Source organism: Macaca thibetana, chromosome 4 (assembly GCF_024542745.1).
Source record: "Macaca thibetana thibetana isolate TM-01 chromosome 4, ASM2454274v1, whole genome shotgun sequence".
In the NCBI taxonomy this organism is placed as follows: Eukaryota; Metazoa; Chordata; class Mammalia; order Primates; family Cercopithecidae; genus Macaca; species Macaca thibetana.
The window spans coordinates 47,537,064-47,561,584 of record NC_065581.1 but is presented as its reverse complement, the minus strand read 5'-3'; the positions used below and the strand labels follow the sequence as shown (position 1 = coordinate 47,561,584).

Genomic DNA, 24,521 nt, shown 5'->3' with positions numbered 1-24,521 from the left:
TATACTAGAGGCAATTCAGATTCATTTAAAATGTATGAGACAAAAATGCCATAAGGAAAAATCTGTTTTTAGAAGACTTTACTGGTTTGTGACCATGATATAAGAGCCTTCCTTGATACCTAATTAGTGAACAATAACTCTCAGTCATAATAATCATATTAATTAGGGGAACTGTGTTTTTATCCTGGCTCTGCTACTAAGTCACTCATGAGCATGAACAACTCTACTCTGAATCTCAGTTTACTAACATGTGAAATGGGAAGGTTGAATCGGATAATCTCAAGGAGTCATTTCAGGTTAAAAATTCCTGAAATTCATGTTGATCCAGATCCCAAGGAATGATGTCAGTGCATAAGCAGTGTTTTCATCCCAACTCCCCAACCCCCCAAAGAATAAAGCTAAATCAATTGTTCATGGTCCAGTTTGGATGTAATTATTTTGATCCAGTCTTTACTTAATTTTAAAAATTACAAAACATAAAAAAACAAAATTTTCCCAAAGTGGTTCAATGCAGAACACGTGGGAAGTTAAGCATATATATATATATATAATATTTTACAATGCAATTACATATTGACAAATTCAATGAAAAAGTAGACCATCTAAATATTTTAAGAGATTAAACTTCACATTCTCTGCAACTAGAAAAACAATAAGCTACTGCATATCAGTACATGACATTCAAATATATTTTAAAGTGTACTTTCCCCTCTTAAAATGGCAGTGAGTATACATTAGTGCAACCACAAAGCACTTGTAAACTTTTTTCTGTTCAACATCATCCATGTCCATCAGAACCAATTCTGTTTGGCTGGCTCCAAGGCCTTTCTTGGGCCTGAGCTTCATGTTTTTCTATTTTAACAGTTACAGGCTTTATCCATAACCGCAGCCAACCATCCAGAAATGCCCACCGTCTGAGGCTGGGAGAGCTGGTGGTATATAGCTGAATTTGAAGAACTCTTTTACCTTTCTAAAATAAGAACATGGATTTGATTCAAAGATTGGAGACATAACTGTATACCATAAACAGATTTTTACTTATCACTTTTTAGGCAAGGAGCTTCGCTAAACTGAGTAAGAGTCAGGCCATTGGCAGTTTTAGTGTGATTTGTGAGTGCTCTCTCTGCCTCTCTAGAGCCCCTAGTGTCAGGTAAGGGAGATAAGAAAGGACGCATGACTATCTGCCTTGCTTTTAAAATACCAATGAAAGGCTGATGGTTAACAAAAGGTGCTTTATAAAAGGATCTATACAGCGGAGTTTTAATCAAATAAGTTGTAGTTCTTAATATATTACAATTCTTGAGAGCTAGCAATATATCTGGCTTGTAACAGACTATGTAACAAGGCAAATGCTCTGCTCTTTTTTCATCAAGATTCTGTGTGTGGCTGTCAGAGGAAGTCATTAGCATGTGCAGTGGAGTGCTAACCAATTAACACATCTAATGAGAGGGTACTGACAGCAGCCTCTTTTCTTGAAATTCAAACATCATTTCAACTTGATTTTTTTAATCTTTCTGACAAGAAGTACAACTTCCTTCAATACTAGGGAAACTCAAAATGTTTATTCATTAATTTCCATTCACCTCCCTTTAATTTACAATATGTACACTTTAACAATGACAGAAAAGTGAATTATCAAACTTCAATTATAAATACTGACATAACAGGTTAAATGTATTTCTTAAGCACTACGTATATGTTCTTCCACATTCCTATCATCTACTTCAGATCTGAGATGCTGGCTCCCTCCTGGTACTCCTCCTCTAAGCAGGCTCTTCAGCATAGAATAGCAACTCAAGGGCCAAACCTTCTTGCCCAAGGTGAAAGTGGTCAGGCTTCGATTCTTCTTTAGAAAATGCTGTGCGGGGTCTCATTGGATGGCCTTGTGAGATCCGACCAGATCACTTTTGGACAAAAAGAGGAGTCAAAGAGAACTTGGGTTTCCAGAAAAAAAATAAAGTGCTGCCCCCTATAAATCAGTCTCTGTGGAATAGGTGTCTTCCTAAAGAGGTAGAAATAATAGGGGGTATGTGTTGCAGATGCCCATATTTCAATAATACTGAACACTGTATCTTTAAGGGCTGCATCTTTAGGGGTTTAAAATGGACTGACTCCACTCATCTCTCTGATTTTTTCATAAGTAAGCCAGAACACCATTGACCAAGGGGTCTGAAAGATTAACCAAAGAAGTTAGTGCATATTTCAAAGCAATTATAAATATTCTACATATGTGCATACATATATTTGAATGACAAAGTCATTTTCCATCCACTTAGGCTGAAAACAAATATTTTGGTATTTCACCTTTGTAAAGGACTTTATAATTTACAAAGCATTTTTATGTCTTATTTATCACAGATTTCTCTAAACAACATCTTACAATAGAAAGGAAAGATATTAATATCCCTGTTTTTCAAATGAGACCACTGAGGCTTAGCAGTCAAATGCCTTTTGGCATGTTATAGAGCTAGACCACAGGCTTCTGTTTTCCATTCTCAGAGTTCTTTTTATTGAACCATTACTGGCTAAAGGGCTGGGACTCAAGATGCCTGAATTCTAGGCAGGCTTTTCTATATCTAGTTTGTATATGGAGCATAAAAATAAGTCACTTTAGAACTTGAAAGTGAGGAAGGTGAAAGATTATCCTTGGCGATTTAGGTCACAAAACCAACACCTGATGTCTCACAACATTTACATAAAAATTCACATTAAATATAGAAAAGCCCTTCCAGTTCAGAAAGCATTGTCTTTAACCTGAATGAAGGTATAGCTACATCTAAAGGAATTATAAAAGAATAAGGGTTAGAAGAAGACATAAATGCTGAGGATGTAAACAGTAAAGATACAGAGGGAAATCACAGGGTAAACACCGGAACAGAGAGTGCCTTGGATCTAATAATTCCTGTCTAATTCAGTTCTAATCAAAATTGAACAGAGAGCAGCTCTATCATTCTAGAGTAGATAAATAAGCTTAAGCAATTAGAAAATAAAATGTATTTAGTTTTGTTTGTAAAGCAATGTTTATCTCATATTTGTTTGGAAATACTGAGCATGTTATATTAGTAAACTGAGAATTCACTAAGTAGTGGATTTAGGAGAATATATCTTGGTTATTTAAAGGTATGATGACATACATGAAATAAGGAATATAAAGCTATGATGATACCATATTCTTGTGACAACAAAAATGAAGTAAACGAATATAACTGGAGTTGGATGAAGAAGGTAGAGGTCTTAGTTAAGAACCCCTATGCAGTCATTCTTAATTGCTGTGGTAATCAATCTTCTTCTTCATGTTAATGACATTATAGCAACAAAAACTATAGGCAAATGAAATAAGTACTAACCAGGGACTGAGCAAAGCAAGGTCATAGTACCTCTATCCAGTAGAAGGGATCAGGATAGAGTTTAGCTGGATTTTGAATAGAGTTTTTTTTAAAGAGTAGGAGATCATATAGCCAAAGAATGTGGGTGGTATATAAATGGGATTTACGAAGCCTCTGTACAGGAGTAGCACATGTGGGCACTATGTTTGCTTGCTGATTTTCTCACTGATCTAGCTATGAGCATTGCAAATAATACAAGTGTATATGAACCTATATTGTTTCTTTTGGTCTATCTTTTGCCATAAGGCTGGAGAAAAACCAGAAGCAGAGTCCCTTTTCATGCCTGCTACTGTGGAGCTGAACACATAAGAGCTCTCTTGGGTTGATTAAGTTTACAAATAAGCTCCTCTTGTTCTGATTCTGTGTTAAGAAAGAAACCTTCTAATTATTACTTGAGTACCCATATAGCTTGAATTTAGGAAAAAACACATTGACCAGAGGACTTGAACATCTAGATCACTTGCCAAATGTGTCGTGCGATGTGAACGAGCCAACTATTGTGGCCTGATCATCAGTGTCAATGAGATCAGCTGAGTCAAATCTATATTTTCAAGGCCAATTTACTTGGAAATGCTCATGAACTAGGTTTCTGTGCTCTGGGTCATGCACTGTGGCAAATCAACCAGGCAGTGACTTTCTGGTGATCTCTGGTGGTTAGCTAGCCTTTCTTTAAATACCCCTCCACTGCGAGGAATGTCTCTTCAATTTTAAAACTTCTGTAGCTAGCTGCAGGATGTTGAGCAAATCAGTATATTGTGTTAGTAAGGAGCATAACGTTTTGAGTGGAACAGATCTGAGGTCAATTCCCAGCTCTGCCACATACTAGCTACATGAACTTGGGCAAGCTTCTTATATTTTGAGCCATGATTTTCTTATCTGAAAAATAATGAGGATAATACTGCTTGTTTTGCTAGGTTCTTATACAGTTTAAAAAAGTAATGTATGTAGAGCTTTGCACGTATTAAGTACTCTTTTTTGTTATTTATACTTCCTGAGTCATATGTATAAAGACAAAGGATTAAACAAAGTGGTCCCATCCTTTGTACTTAAATATTCTACCTGCCCCTCATCCCTTCTGACCCTGATTTTGTGTTTCTGCAATGGTCTCACTCATCCTCCTAAAGAAACACAAGAAGCCCCATTTGCTTTTTTCTGCCCCTCACCTTCTGCATATAATCAGTTACTAAGTCCTATGGAGTTAACCATAAATGTCCCTAAAATTTATCTTCTCTCCATTTCTACAGTCATCTAACTGGTTAGATCATTGCTAAAACTTCCTTTCTTATATCCTAGCTTTCAATGCATCTACTATACGGCTTCCAAAGTAATCTTGCTGTCAAACAAACCTTAGCACATTGCTCCCGGGCTTAAGCAGGTGCTCCATAGAGTTCATCTAAACTACTAGGCTTGGCCCACAAGGTTCTTCCCAACTTGGTCCTTAAGTACTTCTCTAACCTTATCTCCTACCATCTCCCCTATGAGGACCTATTCTTCAACCAGACTGAATTTTCTGTAGTTCCTCAAACATAACAGGCCTACACATGACATGATCCCTATGCTCATGTCGTACCCTTGTATTTCTCTTGACAAATGCCTATTGATGCCTCAAAGCCCAGATCAAATATCAGCTCTGTGAAGCTTCTTGTGACTTTCCAGATATAGTCATAGCCATTTCTACTCCACTCTCTGTGTTCCCACAGAGTACTGTTCATACCACTGGTAGAGCAAGAATACAACCTCCTTAATAAGGCTATGTTATCGGATGTCAGGCCGCCTGGGTTTGATGCCCTGAACCACTCACCTGGCCAAGCTATTTAGACTTTTGATGTTTTTTGTTTCCTCCTCTATAAAAGAGGGATATGATAGTAACCTACAGCACAGATTGTTGGGAGAATTCAATGGGTTAAGCCATGAAAATGATTAGCACAATATTGGCCATATACCAAGTGATTCAGTAGTATTTATTTAGTAATTTTTATTATTTCTGTAATTTTAACTACTTACATGTTTAACTTCTACATCTCATTGTAAGCTCCTCTAGTGCAAAGACTATGTTATTCCTCAGTGTTACCAGCACTTATAACAGTGCCTGGTTTATGCAGGCCAAATCAAACTTTACCTTTCCAGTAAGAAACAGCCACAGTTTTGACATAATTTCAAGGTATAATCAAAACCACCAAAATAATATCTCAAACTCGAGTATACTTTTATCAGGTATTGCCAAGGGCTTTGGCTGTTAATTTCATATTAATACACAAATACCTACTATTCCTTGATGATATCATTTATTACCAACATTTCAATTACTATCTATATGTGGAAAATGCTCAAATCTAAACCTCCATCCTTGTATTCTCTCCTAAGACCCAGACCAGTATATTCAGTTTGTCATCCAGACATCTCTGCTTGGATGTCCTATGGGTATCCAAAATTTCACAGGTCTTAAACTAACCTTATTTTACCTACAGATCTTCTTCCCTGCAAATGATCCTCGTTTTAGGAAATTACATCATCATCCTCCTTATCTTCTCCAACCATTCTCCTATCCCCATCCAATTAGTCATGTTTCTATTCCCCTTCTACCTCCTAAACATGTTTGTAGTCCATCTTCTGTTCCCACTGTCATACTCTTGTCCAAGCCACCATTATCTCTCATATATCATTACTCCTGGTCTTTTCCCAATCCACATGACAGGCAGAACAAATTTTCTAAAAATGCATGTTTCTTCAAACCGGTGCCCATTACTCTTCTGGCTCATATGTCCTTCCCAGTGTGGTGTCTGCCTCTCTCTGGTCTCACCCTTTGACTCTCTCCATGAGGTCTCTCTCCGTGGCTTGGCCTGCTAGGTTTCCTTGAACTCACCCTGCTCTCTGTCCACTCCAACTGTCCCTCTATAGAGAATGTTTTTTTTCCTGCCCTCTTTACCTGGCTAAGTCCTACTCATTTTGCAAATCTAAATTCAGAAGTCCATTCTCCAGGGAGGTTTTCCTAATTGCCAGTTTAGGCTGTACTTATTTGCTATATATTTCTATAGCACTATGCACTCTTCCCATAACATTTATCACTTATAGTTTCTTATTCAAAACTGAGACCTCAGGACAGGGCTTTGCATGATGTAGGTACTCAATTAAAAAGATACATGTAATATTATATATAATTGTATTATAATATATTGTGTTAATTTTTGATTGCTTGAATTTCTAAACCTATAACTCACCCATTCTTTCAAATGTTTTAACTTATAGAAAAGTCAGCACTTTGTTTTTATTATATTTGCTATATTGCTTAAACAAGTCTAATTCTACATTATAGATTAGAATTCTACATTTTATTATATTTGCTATATTGCTTAAACAAGTCTAATTCTATATTTTAGTTCACTGCAATGAAAAATAACATCTAAACCAAATAAAAATGATATAATGTTTTCTTATGAAGGCAGAGTTTTGTAGTAATAAATATTAATGGGTAATGTAACATTTGCTATCAAAGTAACAAACTTTTTTGAAACAGTAAATTTTTTTGTAGGAGAGATCTCTAGTGTAAAATCTGTATATGTGTTCCAAAATATTATATTAAAATATAACTAAATGGAATACTAAAAATTTTACATGACAGAAAATCTATTTACTGGCTTTATAACAAGACTATCAACTTATTCATTAATGGAGGTAACTTATTTTATCTTACTCTACCACAGAAGGCAAGATAACTCTAAGGAGAGGTGAAAGGAAATAAAAGAAGATTTAAAAAAGAAAGGACTTTGATTTGGGGGGCAGGGCCATGCTTCAAACCAGAAGAGAAAAGGGAAAATGCTTATAGATTAAAAGTAATTTAAGTACAAAGAAAAAAAAAAAAACAAAGGAAGTAAACCTAACTTTACCATTCTCAGCCAAGATGGTAAAAAGCCTTTATATAGACTCATGAATCCTTCACCTTGAACTGCCTGAATCAAGCAGTCAGTTGATGATTTATACAGAAGTCCCCTACAAAGGAAACAAGATCCTTTTGTTAATTTTTTTCTGTGTAAAAAAAAAAAATATATATATATATATATATATATTCATAAAATTAAGTTGTCTAAGGAATCTTACAAAAATTAAATATTGGCCGGGCACAGTGGCTCACGCCTGTAATCCCAGCACTTTGGGAGGCCAAGGTGGGCAGATCATGAGATCAGGAGATTGAGGTCATCCTGGCTCACACGGTGAAACCCCGTCTCTACTAAAAAAAATTAAAAAAATTAGCCGGGCATGGTGGCGGGCACCAGTAGTCCCAGCTACTCAGGAGGCCAAGGCAGGAAAATGGTTTGAACCTGGGAGACAGAGCTTGCAGTGAGCGGGAGATTCCACCACTACACTCCAGCCTGGGTGACAGAGCGAGACTCCGTCTCAAAATATATATATATATATTTTCTGCTAGTTTAGAAAAATATTTGTGGTTCTACAGATACAGATAACGTCTTTTGATCTTAAAGATATTTTCAAGGTTAACTCTTCTGATTCATGCCACCCTTGGTCTTATACTTAGAATTCACTCTATCTTTTTTCTTCCACAGAGAACATACTGTTTCATATCGAATCAAATTCTCCATGTTATCTACTCAAGTCATAAGCTTCTGAAGAAAGTGCTGTGTAAATTCTCAGCAGAATATGCTTTCAACAATTCTTTAAAAACAATAAAGTCCTAATAAAAACCTTGTGTCTAAATAATATGATTGTTAATTAGCTTATCTCCCCAAAGGCTTGTCACTTTTTCATCAAAGAGCAGGTAACTGCATAAAAACAATGCTCTTAATTTTCTCAAAAAACACACGAATACATTTCTATCAATAAAAAATGCAAAGATGCATCTTTGAAAAACAATGGTATTACAGACATTCAAGAACATGGATACTGAAGACTTTTTACTTACCTTCCTTGTTTATCTCGTGGTTGATTCATTATTCTGCTTTTGATGACATCAGCTGGTGTTCCCAGAATAGAAGCTACCAGTCCAGAACATAAACTATAAATACAAATAAATGAAATTGAAAGATGATATGTAGTAGTTTCTAGCTTAGGAAAGGGAATGTGGTATTCAGAAAGAATATACTACTCAATGTATTATTCTTATAAGCTTCATAATGCTCTTTTTGCTTAAAATTAATGCTAAATTAATTAAAGAGGTAGAAAAAAAAATCAAAAACAAAAAGAATGTCAGTTAACAAACAGGCATTGTGTACCTGCTGGTGCCAAGCATTCTTCTAGGCAATGAACAAGACAGGTAAGACCCTGCCCTTGAGGAGCTTATACTTCACTTGGGAAAAGGCAGAAGTGAAATAAATAATTTCAGAAGCTGACAAAAGCTATGAAAAAAAACATGGGGAAGTGTGACAGGGAGCAAATGGGTGACAGGCAGTCAGGGAAAGCTCCTGGGGTGACAGCAGAACTGAGTGGTCAAAAAGGACACATCTGTATGAAGACCTGAAGGAAGAAGGTTACATGAAGATAGAACAGTACATGCAAAAGCCCCAAGTCAGTAATACTCTCGGAGTGATTAAATTCACACACACACACACACACACACACACACACACACACACACACACACACACTCCTACCTCCAAATATTTGACTTGACACTATTATATTTACTTTTAGGGTCATCTAAATAGCATAGGAAGTTTTAGAATTTGGAAACAAGATCAGAAGCTAAATGAAATCACTATAATGTCAAGGACAGTAGACATCTATAAAATAAGTCATTCTAATGGATAATTTAAAATTGTGTTGCAAAGAGATCAAGGTACTGCTCCTTCCTGGAAAGGCCTTCTTCCTGTCCCTTTCTGGGAAGAGACACAGCTTTTCAAAACCCTTGTCTATTTCTACCTCCTTTGTGGATCCTTCCAAGTGGTTTTTTCCTTCCTCTGAACCCTGTAGTAACTAGTTGCTTCCTTTTAGCATTTCCTGTAGAGTGTTTTTATATTTGTCTTGTTTTCCTTGTTGGTAAAGTTCCCTGGGTAGGAATTGAGTTTACTCCTTTGATGCCCACTGCAAAGCCCTGCCCAGTGCCTTTAACATAAAAGGCACTCAAACATATCTGTTGAGTTGGAGAGTCCATCATCATAGCCTGTTCCTGGGATGGCTCCATCAAGGTGCAAATATTTTGAGAAGTTTAATCCAAAACATCCTACAACTGTCTCTTCCCCATTCTAACTGCAACAAACTTTAAGAAATTCATCTTTATAAATATACTCTTCTCTAAAGGTGATGCCAGTACAATCCCAATCAAATGAGTCTAAAGAATTTATGCCAAATATAGAAGAAAAAGTTATTTAAAAACAAAAACAAAAAACAAAAAAAAAAACCAGAGTCCAACTAAAACAATCCTTACCTTGATAAACCATGAGTCATGATATTGTCCTCAAGTGGTGTATTCAATACCAAGTAGTGTTTCACTGTATCGTAAGTGGTTAAATCTGGCAATGGAAAAAGTTTAAATATTCATCAGTCAACAGTGAATGTCTTGTGTCAAGAATATGCTAGGCTTGGGGCAGGAATGTGTACCAGGATAAAAGATACCAAGGAATCTTTCTTGTTCTCAAGGAAAGCACAGCTACAGAGAGAGAGGAAAAGAAGAAGAGACAGAAAGTCAAATGTATCATTTGGACTCCTGAATCTAGCTGTGCCTAAAGTCAGCTCAACCCCTGGGCCTTTTAGTATTTGAGCCAATAAATTACTTTTTTTAGCCAAAGCTGAATTGAAATCCTATCACTTATAAATAAAAGGTCCTGACCATTATTCTACATTAAGCCTTTTATACATTTTCAAGACAGGGTCTCTGTCACCCAGGCTTGAGTGCAGTGGCACAATCTCGGCTCACTGCAACCTCCGCCTCTTGGGCTGAAGCGATTCTTGTGCCTCAGCCTCCCAAGGAGCTGGGATTACAGGTGTGCATCCGGCTAATTTTTAAATATTTTTGTAGAGATGGGGTTTTACTATGTTACCCAGGCTGGTTTCAAACTCCAGAGCTCAAGAGATCTGCTCACCTCTGCCTCCCAAAGTGCTGGGATTATAGGCGTGAGCCACCGCGCCTGGCCCTTTTATACATTTTCTCTAATGGCAATGAAGAGCTATGGAAGGGTTTTAAATAGGAGAATGACATCACAATGCTGGAGTTATATAAAGTTTACCCACACTAAAGTATAGGGAAGTAAGTTTTAATAAGGCAAGAATGGATAGGTACATTTGATTGCACTGGGGGAAACAGCCATGGACAAAGTGAACAAACACCCTTGCTCTCTGTTGTGGGATGAGACAATCAAGTAAACTACATGGTGTTTCAGATGCACTTGCTCTTGAAGTAAATGCCCTGAAGACAAAGAAGGTAAGGAAAGGGACAGAGAGTACCAGAGGGTAGGGAGGAATAGTTTCTATTAATTTTAAATAGGGTGATCAGGCAAGACCTCTTGATAAGTGGACATTTGAACAGAGACCAAAAGAAAGCATGAGAAAACAAACTTGTAGATAGCTAAGAGAAATTGCCCCAGGCAAAAATACAGTATGCTTTCTAACCCTGAGTCAGGGGTCAGCTTGTGGTGGTAGAGGAACAGCCAGAAGACTGGGCCAGCAGCAGCAGAATATGCAAGGAGTAGCAGAGTCTAGATGATGAAGAGCGTCAGGAGCCAGGGGAGGCTTTTGAGCAGAGGAGTGACTGCCCCAGGTTACTATTTAGAACTTAACAGAACTACTGAGAACTCTATTAAGAACTCAATAGTTCTATTAAGAGTAGACTACAAGAAAACAAGGCAGAGCAGTCATCCCGGTAAGCGACGATGACGACTTGAATAAGGGAGTAGTGGAGCCCTGGTCAAGTTCTGGATAAATTTTGAAGAATCAACAGGATCAGCCAGCAGACTGAATACAGAATGGTAGAAAGAAATCAAAGACAACTGCAAGGTTTTGAGTGTGAACAATTTAAAGGACAGAGGCACCATTTATAGGGATGGTGAAAATGAAGATAGCTTTAAATTTTAAAAAATAAGGTAACAGCAAAGATAATCTTGGTAAAATCAGTTTCGAAGGCATAGTGGGGCAAAATGGGAATGGGGTAGATATGGAAAAACCAGTTGTGAGGCCTCTATAGTGGTCCAGTTGGAGGGAATAAAGAATACTTGGACAACAGAATGGCTCCAGGGATGGAGAAAAGTATGAGTCTGAGATATATCTGGAAGATGGAATGACTGGATTTGGTGACTGCTTGGATATAAGCAATGGAGCAAATGAAAAAGAAGAGCCAAAAATCATGCCTAGGTTTCTGCTTGTACAGCTGAAAGAGTGGTGATATATTTTTGAGATTATGAAGAATGTAGAAAGAATGGTGTGAAAGAAGAGTTTCTAGCTTCTTTCTCACACAAAGATTGACTTCCTTTGATGTTTAGGTACTATATTACTGGAACTCTAAAAATGCTATTTATATTCCAGTGACAAGTTTTAAGAACACCAATAGCGTGTTAATATCTGTGTTTCAAATAAATCACTCTGGATACCAGGCACATATTTGAGGATGGAGGAGGAGACGAGTTAGATGGCTGTGGCAGTGGTCCAGCTGAGAGGTTTTCAAGGCTGATGGTGTACAAATCGTCATTTTAAGGATACTGAAGTAGTAGGTATTGGAGGGGAAAACTTTTAAGAAATATTTGGGAGACAGAATTGGTAAGTGAATATGAGAAGTGAGGGGTAGGGATGAGTTAAGAGAACATTCAGGTTTCTGGCCTGGGGTGTTAGGAATGGGAGCAGGATTGCCAGGGGAAAGATTTGGACAGTCTGGATACAACAACGATCAGATAGCTGTATCTATCAGTTTTAATCTTAAAGGAAAGTCTGGACTAGAGAGGAGGACCTTAGAAATAGTTTGGCCTTGTCTCCTTATTGTCACAATTTGCCTATTTTAGTAAATCCTTTTCATACATCACTGTAGAATGAAGCAAAAATGCTCTGTGGAAAATATTCAATTATGACCTAGAAAATCTATACAGCTGGTCAACAATATATGGTCACCAATATATTATAAATAAAAATAAAACATAAATTTTCACTTCTCTAATTTAAGTGCTTTTAACTATGAAGGCAATTAGAACTTTTTAGAATTTAACAAAGTTTCCATTACCTCCCATATTCACCAGCGCTGCTCTTTGTATATTGGGTACCCAGCCTGCCCACAGCCCACGTATTCCTCCTTCAGCTAAGATTTTTGCAAATGCATGATGTACACCACGAAATCTAAGGAGAATAATAACAAAATGTGAAAACTCCATATATTCCTGTGTATGAAATGCAACTGGATAAGCTTCACTTACAGCTCTTATCATCTGGAGTAAGTAACATCCAGATATAATTTATCCAGAATTATTAGAAATTGAAGCAATCTACGTAAGTCTAATTTACAGATAAACATAATAATCCTTTAGGAAAAAAAGCCAACATTTGACTTAAACATTTTTAACAGAAATCTTTATAAACTGTGTCATCTTCTCAAGATTATTAAACAGATAAAAATACCTTCCTTGATATTTTATATTATCACTACACATATTAATTATAGGAGAAAACCAAAGGTTATCAGACTTCTGAATTAATTTTACTGGTGATGGAAGGGACCTGCAAATTTTTAGAGTTCATTAAATAATGACATTAACAACAATTAATCTCATAAAAAATGACAGACTAAGAAGTAAAAAGGACAATTTCATAATAAGAGTTCTTAAAATGGAAGAATTTTAGCTTCAAGAAAATTTAGTAGACTATCTTGCTCATTTCTCTCTAGATAGATGAAGAACGGTGCTGAAGAAGCATAAACCAAATACGGAATCCTCTGGCATTAAAAAAAAGTTTGAGCTTTATGCAGTCAGAAAAACCTGAAGTCAAATGCCACCGTCACCACTTACTAGCCTGTGTGGCTTTTACTCAGGCATCACACTCTCTGAATCTCACCAAAAAGACAATGTCACATATTTATTGCTGTTATGCTACATGAGAAGTTATGATCATGAATGATGATCACTGTAACTAAAATTTATGGAGCACTAAGTGCCAAGTATTTAATATACATGACATGCATTTTAATACTGAAAACTCATGAGATAGATAATATGATTTTAATTTACATTTGAAGAAACCAAGGCTTAAAATGGGCAAGGAATTTGACTATGATTACAAAGCTAAGATGTGGTAAAGACTGGCTTTGAATCCCAGGCTGTCTGATCTCGATGTTCATGCTCTTTACTATAGTATATAGACTTGTCCCCATTACAGGTTAATATAAAGAGTTTGATTATTAAAATGCACTACATTAGGTGTATTCAAACCAAAAATTTCCAACATTAAGAACAGAGAGGAAAAAACTGAGGGATCAGTTAAAAACTCAGATATTTCTGGATCCTAATAACCAGTTTTCTCCTCCTATCCAAGAAGGCAGCGTGACTTCTCCCTGTTACTTAGTCATTAGAAGTTGTTATAAGATGACAAACTGGGCCCTGGGGTTCTATAAACTACTTGGTTAAGTCACAGTGGTACCCTTTTCTCCTGTGCTGTGCATGTTCTCTCCATGTTTTGAAGGCTGAAGGGGACCCTGGGCTGCAGTAGCCCAGCCTCCTTTTCCACTGAGTCAGCTACACGAAGAGGGGCAGAGAGCAGTGGTCAGTGGTGAAGATGGCCCCAAACCCTCCTTTGCCTCTGGCTCAGCTGCAGACCTGGAGTGTTCGGAGGAGCAGCTCCCTTTGTACTCAGCTCAAGTCATCCTGTACTTCCCTTTTTTCTGGGAAAGGTCTATCCATCTGCATGATTTTGTCCCTTTCCCAGGGGAAACCAAGTAGTATTTTAATAAACTGTTGAACATGGAACCCTTGAAAGAAAGTCGGATTTCAATAATATAGTGTAATGCAATGGGAGGATTTTATATACCAAAGCCATACTTAAAAATTCCTTTAAATTAGGGAAAAAGAGGGCTTCAAGATGAAGAAGGAATTAGATTCAACAAGAAAGTTGGGACAATATGCAATGTTAACCCTGCTACTCTCTTCCTGCAGGGTGAAGGGAACGAAAGCAAGGTTTTTCACACTAATGAGCAGCCAGGCATGTTAACCATCATGACAGCCTTTTGAGGGAGTTTATAAAGATGAAAACCCAAGAGACCAGAAATGTTAAGTACTTCCACAACACGAAGCCACAATGGCAAAATTGAGATTCATACCAGGGCAAGTTTTAATAATCAAACTGTTTATGTTAACCTGCAGTAGGGGACAAGTCTAGCCTTGGCTGGAAAAACCAGCAAAGAATATCACACACATATAATTTGTCTGGTATAGAACATGTACACTTTCTAGTGCAAAGAAAAGATCCAGCTTAGTTTTCCTCTTAATGAACTTCCAAATTAAAAAAGTCAGAAGTAATATCTTTACTGCATATTGGATGATAATTCTACCAGGTACATGTTAAAAATATGATGGTGGCCAAGGGAAAAAGAGAAGTATTGGTTAATTGGAGAACTTACCGCAATGGTTTTCCTTCCAGTTTCCTTTTTCCTTCCATTTGCATCTGAACCTTCACTAGGTCAGTTGGATTGGCTAAAAACTGGCCAATAACACCAGCCATCATCCCTCCAATGACTGATTTCCTAATTGTAGAAGGAAATTGTTTTTAAAGTTTCCATTAATTTCATGAATTTTACAGTGAACCAATACTGAGCTAGTACAGGGCCTAGGTAAGAGATTTCAGATCAAGTAAAGAAAAGGGCATACCCAAGTAAGTCACAGAGTAAACAGTTTGACTATTTACTGATGGGAGGTTAAAGGAGTATAAGGAGTGAAAATTTCAGGCCTTATATGGCCTGAAATCCAAAGGAAAGAGCAGTTGTTTCAAAGATATACACATCTGAATTGATAATTGTAGTTTAACTCCAACTACAGGGGAATCAAAACTGCGTAGATGTAGTCAGCCTAACAGACAAAGGCTAGACTCCAGTCACCTTTAACCCAGATTACTGCAGTAGTCTCGGGGAAAATAAATATTTTATTTCCTTTTACTTTAAAATAACTTGAAGAACTATAAAAGGGTATAAAAGAAAAGTCTCCTTCTGACCCCTATGCCCAGCTCCCCTCCAGTGAAGCAATCACAACTACTATTTTATTATACCCCTTGCCAGATATAATAACAAATTCACTGAATGCTCATGTCAGGCACTGTTCTGAGCATTTTAAAAATACCATTTAATTCTCATATCAACCCTCGTGACAGTGCTGTCATTCTCTCTGTCAGATGAGGAAACTGAAGCACGGAGCAGTTGAATGACAGCTCAAATCACACAACGAATGAGTGGGACAGCCAAGATGTGAATCCAGACAGCCTGCATGTAGAGCCCACAGTCTTAAACATTAAGTTATGACTGACAGTTTGTGCATACACAAGCATATCTGTACAAATGTTCCTTTGTAAAAGCACTAATATAGAATGTCAAGTTGTACAGTGTTCTACACTGTTTTCTTAACAGCATATCTTAAAGGTTATCCCTATCAGATCATATAGAGCAGCCTCATTCTTTTTAATAGTTTGATAGTATTTCATTTTATGGATATGCCATAATTTATTTAACTAGCATAATTTTAAGAAATGTGAACATTTACATAACATTTGCTAGAGCCTGTCAAATTGCTTTCCAGAAAACCTTTATCAATTTGCACTTCCACCAGCAACCTATGAAAATGCCTGTTTCTCCACACAATGATAAGCACAGTATCATATTTTCTTCTCTTTGCATCTCTCAAAACCACTCTTTTTCTGTATTTTTTACATAATTCTAATTGTTTATTCATCGACTGTTACTGTAAGCTGAATGACAGCAGGATTATTTCTTTTTCATTACTACAGCCTCAGTATTAAGTATAAGACTGGCATACCATAATTACCAAATAAATTGTTCTGATTGGGTCAAAAGGACGTTAAACCTACCCACCCTGAAAGTTCTGGTATAATATTTCCTTTGAACTTTTTACTTAAACCTTTGCCTTCTGGAAGAAATTCCAAAATGCAAGGACTATTAATCTTCTATTCCATAACTGACTTTGGGAAAGCAATTAGTATAGCTTAGTACATTACAATTTTTCAAAAACAGGATAAAGAAATGTGGCCTGAAAGGTGAAACTATATATTGCCCTTTTTTTTATAGTTGTGACTTGGATTTTTTTAACACTAAGAAAGATTTTATAGGCATCTTTCCATGCTAGTCACATGAAACCTACCTCATGCTTTCGATAGCTGTGTTATGCCATAAATATATCATAACCTACTTAACTGCTTCCAATCAATAGTTTAAATTAAAAAAAAATTTCTATCATCAACACTGCTACAGTCAATATCTTTGTATCTATCTTGATGCATATGTAGAAGCATTTATAAATGATTATAATCACAAAGGGTTAAAGGATTACACATTCAAAAATGTTAACAAGTAATTTATGCTCCAGAAAGACTATTATAACTTATATTTCCACTAACAGCTTAAAGTTAGTTTTAATTAATCCCCTTGATTATTGGTGAGTTTGAACATTTTAATGTTTAATGAACATGTATATTTCTTTTGTGAACTGCCTATTGGAATCTTTTCCTTAGTTTATTGTGTTTTTTCCCCTCTCTCTCTCTCTCTATATATATATACACACATATATACACACACACACACACACACTTTCTCTCTCTCTATACACACACACACACACACACACACACACACAGAGGTGAAGAACAGTTTGGTATGTGCAGGCAGTGGAATCTTTCAGCTCATTAGTGCACCACTCTGCAAGAGAATCAATGAATTGCTTAGTTCTCTGAAGGCACAGGTCAGATTTTGCAGATCTTCTAAGTCACATTCCAAAATTTCCACTTTATTTTGTGGGTGATTAGAAGCCAGTGACAAGTTTTAAGGACACCAATAGCGTGTTAATATCTGTGTTTCAAATAAATCACTCTGGATACCGGGTACACATTTGAGGATGAAGGAGGAGACAAGTTAGATGGCTGTGGCAGTGGTCCAGCTGAGAGGTTATATATTATAATTATATACATAAAATTTTTTATTTTTATTTTTTGAGACAGAGCCTTGCTCTGTTGCCCAGGCTGGAGTGCAATAGTGCAATCTCAGTTCACAGCGACCTCCGCCTCCCAGGTTCAAGCGATTCTCCTGCCTCTGCCTCCTGTGGAGCTGGGATTACAGGCCCCCACCACCACACCCAGCTAATTTTTTGTATTTTTAGTAGAGACAGGGGTTTGCCATGTTGGCCAGGCTGGTCTCGAACTCCTGACCTCAGGTGATCTGCCCACCTTGGCCTCCCAAAATGCTGGGATTACAGGCATGAGCCACCGTGCCCAGCCTGTGTTTTCTATATTTCTATTTATTTATAGGCACTCTATGTATATTATTTATAGTAACCGATTTTTTCAGTTTCTGTTAAATAATATACACTTATATTAATCATCTCACCTAGTCCTATAAAAACACTTAATGGTTAGTGTTACTTCTATAGCTGTGAAAACTGAAGATAAAAAAGGTGAAGCAGTTTGTCCAGGTTATACAGTAGTAGAGCAGGAATTTGAGCCCATCCCTGACTGACTCTAAAGCCGAGAGTTCTTAATAAAAAGAGAAATAAAAAGGTACTCTATAAGAATTCTTTCAACAGTAAAATATTAAATATCTCTATATATGCACCTTATATATATATGTACATGTATGTCTGTATACCATGTGCAGTAAAATGCTCAATTATATGGACTTATATTGTAATTATTTATTTTAAGTCCATAATTATTTTAAGGCAATTTGGGTACAAATGTACAATTTTACATAAACCTAATAAACATTAAGGCATTTGGGGCAACAGCATGTTATTTTCAAAACAAAACTTACCAAAGGGGATAATGCTCATCTTCACTCTTGCCAAACACAACCTCTCGGAGATGTTCATATGTGACCATTCGACCTCCGGAGTACACTGTGTAAAAAAGATCATTAAAAAGGTAACTTTGGCTACATGTATCTATATGCTTATGTCTATATAAAATAAGAGGACATTCCGACATGGCCTAGTCAATCTCTCTAGCTGTGTCTTTGTCTCATGGGGCCGATGCTTCTGACATGTGGGTTTCTTGATGCTTCTCCAAATGGGGCATGTTCTTTTCAGACTCTTGCCTTCCCACATACTGTCTGATCTTTCCAAAATGAATTCTCCCTTCTCTGCTTTACTAACATGTCCTTGTCTTTCAGGACTCAACTCAAAAACATGTTTTTCAGAAAGTGCTCTCTGACCTTTTGATCATATTGATTAGAAATTAACTTTTCTTGCTTATCTTTCCATCAGACCATGAGCTTCTCTAGGCAGGCTCTGTGTGTTTGTTTTTACTTACCCCAGGTGCCCTAGTACATACCTTGGTGCACAGCAGGTATTTTCATTACATAAAGATACATAATTTCATTGGAGAATTTATTGTAATTTTTCAGCCAAGTATCAAACATATGAAATGAATCTTAGCTGTAAAACAATACAATGAACAACAAACTACAAATGAAAAGAAATGAAACTCAAAATAATAATGGGATGCAAAGGAGAAAATATTTTTAAAACGATGGAAAACAAAATAATTAAAATCAATACATGGTATTTGTATAGACAGCTTTTCTTAATGTTTTAGAAAGTTGATGAAGTATTTTAAGATACTCAAAAATATACAACTTGCAAAACCAGTAACAGTCTCTGCACACAATTCTAGAAAGTTTTTGATGATACACCCTAACTGACTCATCTGGAGAACTGAGTCTTTAAAAATATTAAGCCAGCAAATATCAGAAATTAGAACTGAGCACTTTTCTGATCAAGGATCCTTTCATGCTTCAGGAAACATTATGAGGAGAAAAATGCCAAACCTATCCTACCTCCTTTGAAGCCAATTTTAGATTCTCCCGTACACAAGCTAAAAAGTCAAGTCCTCCTGTTGTGAGTGTCACTGTGGAAGCAGAGCAGAAAAATGTTCTCACTGGCATAGTTGCAACCATCTTCCTTTAAGGGTGACTAAGGCCCACATAGCTAGTTAGGTAGCCTTGGAACCGGGGCAAAAATCACCTGTGTTGCATTTACACTACAGCCAGTGTTGGATTAGGCAGTGAACTCTGTTCTCTTTCAGAGTAGCCTGGTCTTAGATTATGAGACAGAGACTCATGAGATTTGGCACTGTAATAAATATGTTAATTTTCAAAAAATATGAAAAATGTAAATGTGTTTAAAGTTCTTAGGTGAAGAAAAATGATATCGGCTATTCATTTTTTTCTTTCTTAAAACTATACAAATTTTTATTAAGAAAATTTTCAAACACTGAAGAGTAAATAATATATAACTCCCTCTATCTCTACCTATTGAGATTTATCAACCACTAACATTTCTGCTATATTTCCTTAACTGTCTAACTTTTAAAATTTATTTTGTATTCTTCTGAGACAGAGTTTCACTCTTGTCACCCAGGCTGGAGTGCAATGGCATGATCTTGGCTCACTGCAACCTCCACCTCCTGGATTCAAGCGATTTTCCTGCCTCAGCCTCCTGAGTAGCTGGGACTACAGAAATGCACCACCATGCCCAGCTAATTTTTGTATTTTTAGTAGAGACAGGGTTTCACCATGTTGGCCAGGCTAGTCTCGAACTCCTGACCTCACGTGATCTTACCCGCCTGTGCCTCCCAAAGTGCTGGATTACAGGCGTGAGCCACAGCACCCGGCCCAATTTAATTTTTTTAGAGATGGGGTCTTGTGTTATTGCCCAGGCTGGAGTGCAGTGGCAGGATCAAAGCTCACTGCCCCCTTGAATTCCTGGGTTCGAGGTGTTTTCACACTTCAGCCTCCTGAGTAGTGGGGACTACAGTCATGTGCCACTTTGCCTGGCTAATTTTCTTACTCTTTGTAGAGACAGGGTCTTGCCATCTTGCTCAGGCTGGTCTCGAACTCCTGGGCTCAAGCAATTATCCTGCCTTGGCTTTCCAAACTGCTGGGATAATAGGCATAAGCCACCATACCTGGCTTGCTTCATTGTTTTTTGCTTAATTAATATTTTAAAGTGGTTTACAGACTTCATGACAGTTCATCCCTAAATACGTGAGTATGCGTTTCTAAAAATTTAGGACAGTAACTTCTTAATAATAATTGGTAGTTAAGTTTTTTCTTCTTAAGAGACTATATGTGTTCTGGCCAGGCACATTGGCTCATGCCTGTAATCCTAGCACTTTGGGAGGCCAAGGCAGGTGGATCACCTGAGGTCAGGAGTTTCGGACCAGCCTGATCAATATGGTGAAACCCTGTCTCTACTAAAAATACAAAAATTTCATGAAGAGTTCAAGACTAGCCTGACCAACGTGGTGAAACCCCATCTCTACTAAAAATACAAAAATTAGCCAGGTGTGGTGGTGTGCGCCTGTAATCCTAGCTATTCAGGAGGCTGAGGCAGGAGAATTGCTTGAACCTGGGAGATGGAGGTTGCAGTGAGCTGAGGTCACACCACTGTGCTATAGCCTGGGCAACAGAGAGAGACTCTCTCAAAACAAAAAAAAAGGAAAAAAGAAAAAAAATTAGCTGGGTGTGGTGGCGTTCACCTGTAGTCCCAGCTACTCGGGAGGCTGAGTCAGGAGAATTGCTTGAACCTGGGAGGTGGAGGTTGCAGTGAGCCGAGATGGCACCACTGCACTACAGCCTGGGCAATAGAGTGCAACTCTCAATAAATAAATAAATAAATAAAATAGATAAATAAATAAATAATAAAAAAAGACTATGTGCTGTATGTGTTCAGTTATTGATTCAGTAGGAGGAAAAAACTAGCTTGTTTTTGGACAAACAGAAAAGCACAGGAGACAAACACATAAGTCATAACAAACTTACCAGCTAGAATCAAGATAAATACCTACGTGTCTGTAAATGGCCGGTGTCACTCCTTGCCAAAGCTTTAGAAAGCCCTCCTCTTGAATGATCCCTAGGGCTGTGCGCACCATTCCCCTATAGGGGGCAGATTCTCTTGCACCGTCTCCCAACCGAGCAAGAGCTGCTTCTCCTTGCATTTGGAGTCGAGTTTTTGTGAGATCCAGGGGAAAGGTTGCTAACAAAAACACAAATGCAGGGAAAAACCCACAACATTCAGAGAAACAAACAAAAATCTAAAATTATAGGAGTAATATTTTCCCAAGACTGGTTGTTCTCAAATTTTAGAATATAACAGAATCAGCTAGGGAAATTTTAAAAATTAGAAATTTCCTAGCCCCATGCCCATGGATTCTAATTCAGTAGGTTGAAGAGAGTTTAGAAACTTGATTCTCACACAGTTCCAAATTTAAGAATCACTATGCAAGAGCATCTCGTACCACTGGCAAAAATAAAATAAAATAAAATAAAATAAAATAAAATAAAATTAAAAAAAAATGACAAGCCTTGGGTTCTTTCTATTCAGAAATTTCACTTTAATATCTGTTAGTCATTAATTTTTGCTTTTCAATGGGAAATAATTTATCCATATTCTGTACCATCCTCTTGACTGCAGCCATGATTATTTGAGATCTAATGTAACATTAGAATACTGCACTATATATTCTTATGTACTACAATAAATGCTAGAGGAAGCTGAATTCTATAATTTCATGGATGATGTTCACATGCAGATGAATCACTGACATGATGTTTGAGATGCAGAAAATGTAATGGAGTTTATAATGTTGTCTTTTATATGCAAGGGTCACAAGCTCAATATTCTTTCAATTAAAGCATAGATGGAATTATTTTTCCAGCACTAAATTATATGCAAGGCCTACTCATGGCCTCCTTACAAGTACTAACTGTATTTTGGAAAAATTTTTTGGTTTTAAATTTTAAATTAGAGATAGGCCTTTTACCTTAATACAGTTAAGCTACATGGCCTACATAAGGAAGATAAAGCTCATAACTTTATAAAGAAACTGTCCTGAATAATTAAAATAATGACGTTCAGACAACTTCATGAACATTACTCACATTATATGAGACTTTTCAATGACCACCACCCGACACAAAACCTCAGTATACCTTTTCCAAGAGAAAACAATGTGGGGAAGGGAAGTGAATATTAAATCTTACCACTGGTTTTTGGAAAAGTTAGTATCTTGCTGACAGTTTCCCTAGAACAGAAGTAGCTTGCATAGACTTCAAACAATGTTTTATTGACATATGAAACCTGAAAAATCTTAATAGGATTCTCCATATTACACAGATTATGTCTTTCAAAATAAGTTTTATTTTCTTGCTGGTTTCCTAAATGATGCTTCAGGTTCCTGAAGTGATTTGTACTTAAAACCATCCCACATTTGATTTCCATCCACTCTCCCCACACCACTCTCTCCATGAATTTTTAACGAGGAACAGCCCTGTATAAAAGCCATTGAGTCGCAGGGGGGACATATCAGTTAAAAATAAAACCTGGAAATATCATTCAGCAATCTGCTTTTAGATCTTTTTAAGCTGATGAATTTTATTTCAGTAAAAACAATGAAAATTAAAAATTCTCCATCATTTTCGAAAGGAGAGACATTAAAAAATAGAGGGGCTAAAAGGCAAAATGGAAGAGCACAAAACAACCGATCATGGCTGGCTATGCTAGAATTAAAAAATAAACTCTTAAAATAGGACCAACTAACATTTACAAATGATAACGCATCAGAACTGTTCTTTTTATTTTTTTGTAACAGGCAAGAAAATATAAGGGTAATCTTAAAATACACAGTTAAGGCTTCACAGGAAACACATGAGTACACTACTCACAAAATCCTTGGAATAAACGCTACTTGCTCATTCAAGGGCATCATCATTCCGCTCTAGATGGCCTCTTAAAGTTTTTTCTGACTCATTTAGGCAGATGTGGCTGCTCTTCTATGCTTTTATGACACCTAATAATATCTTCATTATAACAAGTAGCACATTATAATTCTCTTTCTCTGTCTCCCCAGCAGCCTGTAAGAAGGTCAGAACTGGGTCTTTTCAAATATATATCCACAGTCCCTGGTATTGTAGTAATTATAAAAATGTCGCAACTAATTGGTGTGCTGCCTTGGGTTTAGCAATCATATATTATTGACTTCTCAGAATCCTGCAAGGCAAACAGTATAGATGAATTACACTCAGAGAGGTCAAGTAACTGGCGGATGCTTAAGTCAATGCTCTGTGAGTGGCAGGTTAATAACGGAAGTCCCACAAGGTAGGTCCACAACTTGGACCCACAAGATAATGACAGTGTGGCTGTGTAAGACTATAAACCACAGAGATTATCTCAGTAACGATGGAAAACAGATTACGTTTTTAAAAAGGTCATCCTCATGAAAAGGAAAATGATTCCTACAGAGGAATGGCAGCTGGCGAGGCTTCTCAAAGTACAACATTCAAGCACCACAGCACATGCCTAAGGGAAGCATTAGACGAGATTAGAAGGAAAAGGCCGTGGAGACCTCAATCCCTCCTCCTCCCACCGCGGGCCTGGCCTCCACCACCACCTCCGCCAGGCGGGCGTGGAAGGGGCGACCTCTCCGATGCGCACTGCCGGGCGCCAAGCCGCCCGCGCTCCCTCCCCCAGCGCGGCGCGTGCCACTGGCCCGGGAGGCCCAGGCGTGGGCAGCCGGGTACCTAGCTCGGCCACGGTGGCCGCGCAGCCGGACAGTAGGAACTTGCTCGCTCGGGGCCATCTCTGGGTCAGCGGCAAAAGCCTCTCCTCCTCCGGGACGGACATTCAGCAGCAGGGCAAGGCGAAAACGCACCCCTTCTCGCCGCTGCACCGCGCCGCGGCTGCCGCTTCCCTGCCAGGGCGGCCCCTTTTCAACCGGCGAGTGGCCGGGTGAGGACCATTTCCCTCGTTCGGCTCGGCCGGGCGGACCCGCAACCTTCCTAGCAGTCCCAGGCTGGAGTGGTTCAGCTGCCCCCTGCACCCCAGAATAGGAAAACACAGCGGAGCCCAGGAGGTTACTGGGCAATGTAGTCCGCCGGGCTCCGCGACGTCTCTGATTGGCCGGCCGCGGGGCCCGCTGCGGCTCCGCCTCCGGTCTCCATAGCAACGCGAC

At 37.8% G+C, this 24,521-nt stretch overlaps 2 protein-coding genes across 6 annotated transcripts in view; one reads left to right on the top strand and one right to left on the bottom strand.

Annotated features, from left to right (window-relative positions):
* The window catches only part of RCAN2 (regulator of calcineurin 2), a 478,595-nt gene that overhangs the window by 46,182 nt on the left and 407,892 nt on the right, over nucleotides 1-24,521 (top strand). The gene's annotated exons all lie outside the window — the stretch shown is intronic.
* Nucleotides 408-24,462, bottom strand: SLC25A27 (solute carrier family 25 member 27). Of its 5 annotated transcripts, none has more exons than XM_050787488.1 (9): nucleotides 24,091-24,462; nucleotides 21,356-21,547; nucleotides 18,325-18,409; nucleotides 14,920-15,042; nucleotides 12,538-12,650; nucleotides 9,763-9,847; nucleotides 8,302-8,394; nucleotides 7,271-7,373; nucleotides 408-2,169 (listed from the first exon to the last, which is right to left on the bottom strand). In XM_050787488.1, exons 1-9 carry the CDS (start codon nucleotides 24,191-24,193, stop codon nucleotides 2,098-2,100), a joined length of 969 nt encoding a protein of 322 aa, XP_050643445.1. In that variant the 5' UTR covers nucleotides 24,194-24,462; the 3' UTR covers nucleotides 408-2,097. The 5 variants fall into 5 exon arrangements, with proteins under 5 accessions (XP_050643445.1, XP_050643446.1, XP_050643447.1 ...); XM_050787489.1 differs by having other exon boundaries at nucleotides 408-2,002; XM_050787490.1 differs by having other exon boundaries at nucleotides 408-1,904.

What these genes read in the sequence shown, in the direction of transcription:
- SLC25A27 (XM_050787488.1), bottom strand. Translation starts at nt 24,193, where the DNA reads ATGTCCGTCCCGGAGGAGGAGAGGCTTTTGCCGCTGACCCAGAGATGG. An exon ending in GGCCATTTACAGACACGTAG is followed by an intron (nt 18,410 to 21,355) that starts GTATTTATCTTG and finishes TTTTTTACACAG; the next exon opens with TGTACTCCGGAGGTCGAATG. An exon ending in GATGAGCATTATCCCCTTTG is followed by an intron (nt 15,043 to 18,324) that starts GTAAGTTTTGTT and finishes TTCTACAATTAG; the next exon opens with GAAATCAGTCATTGGAGGGA.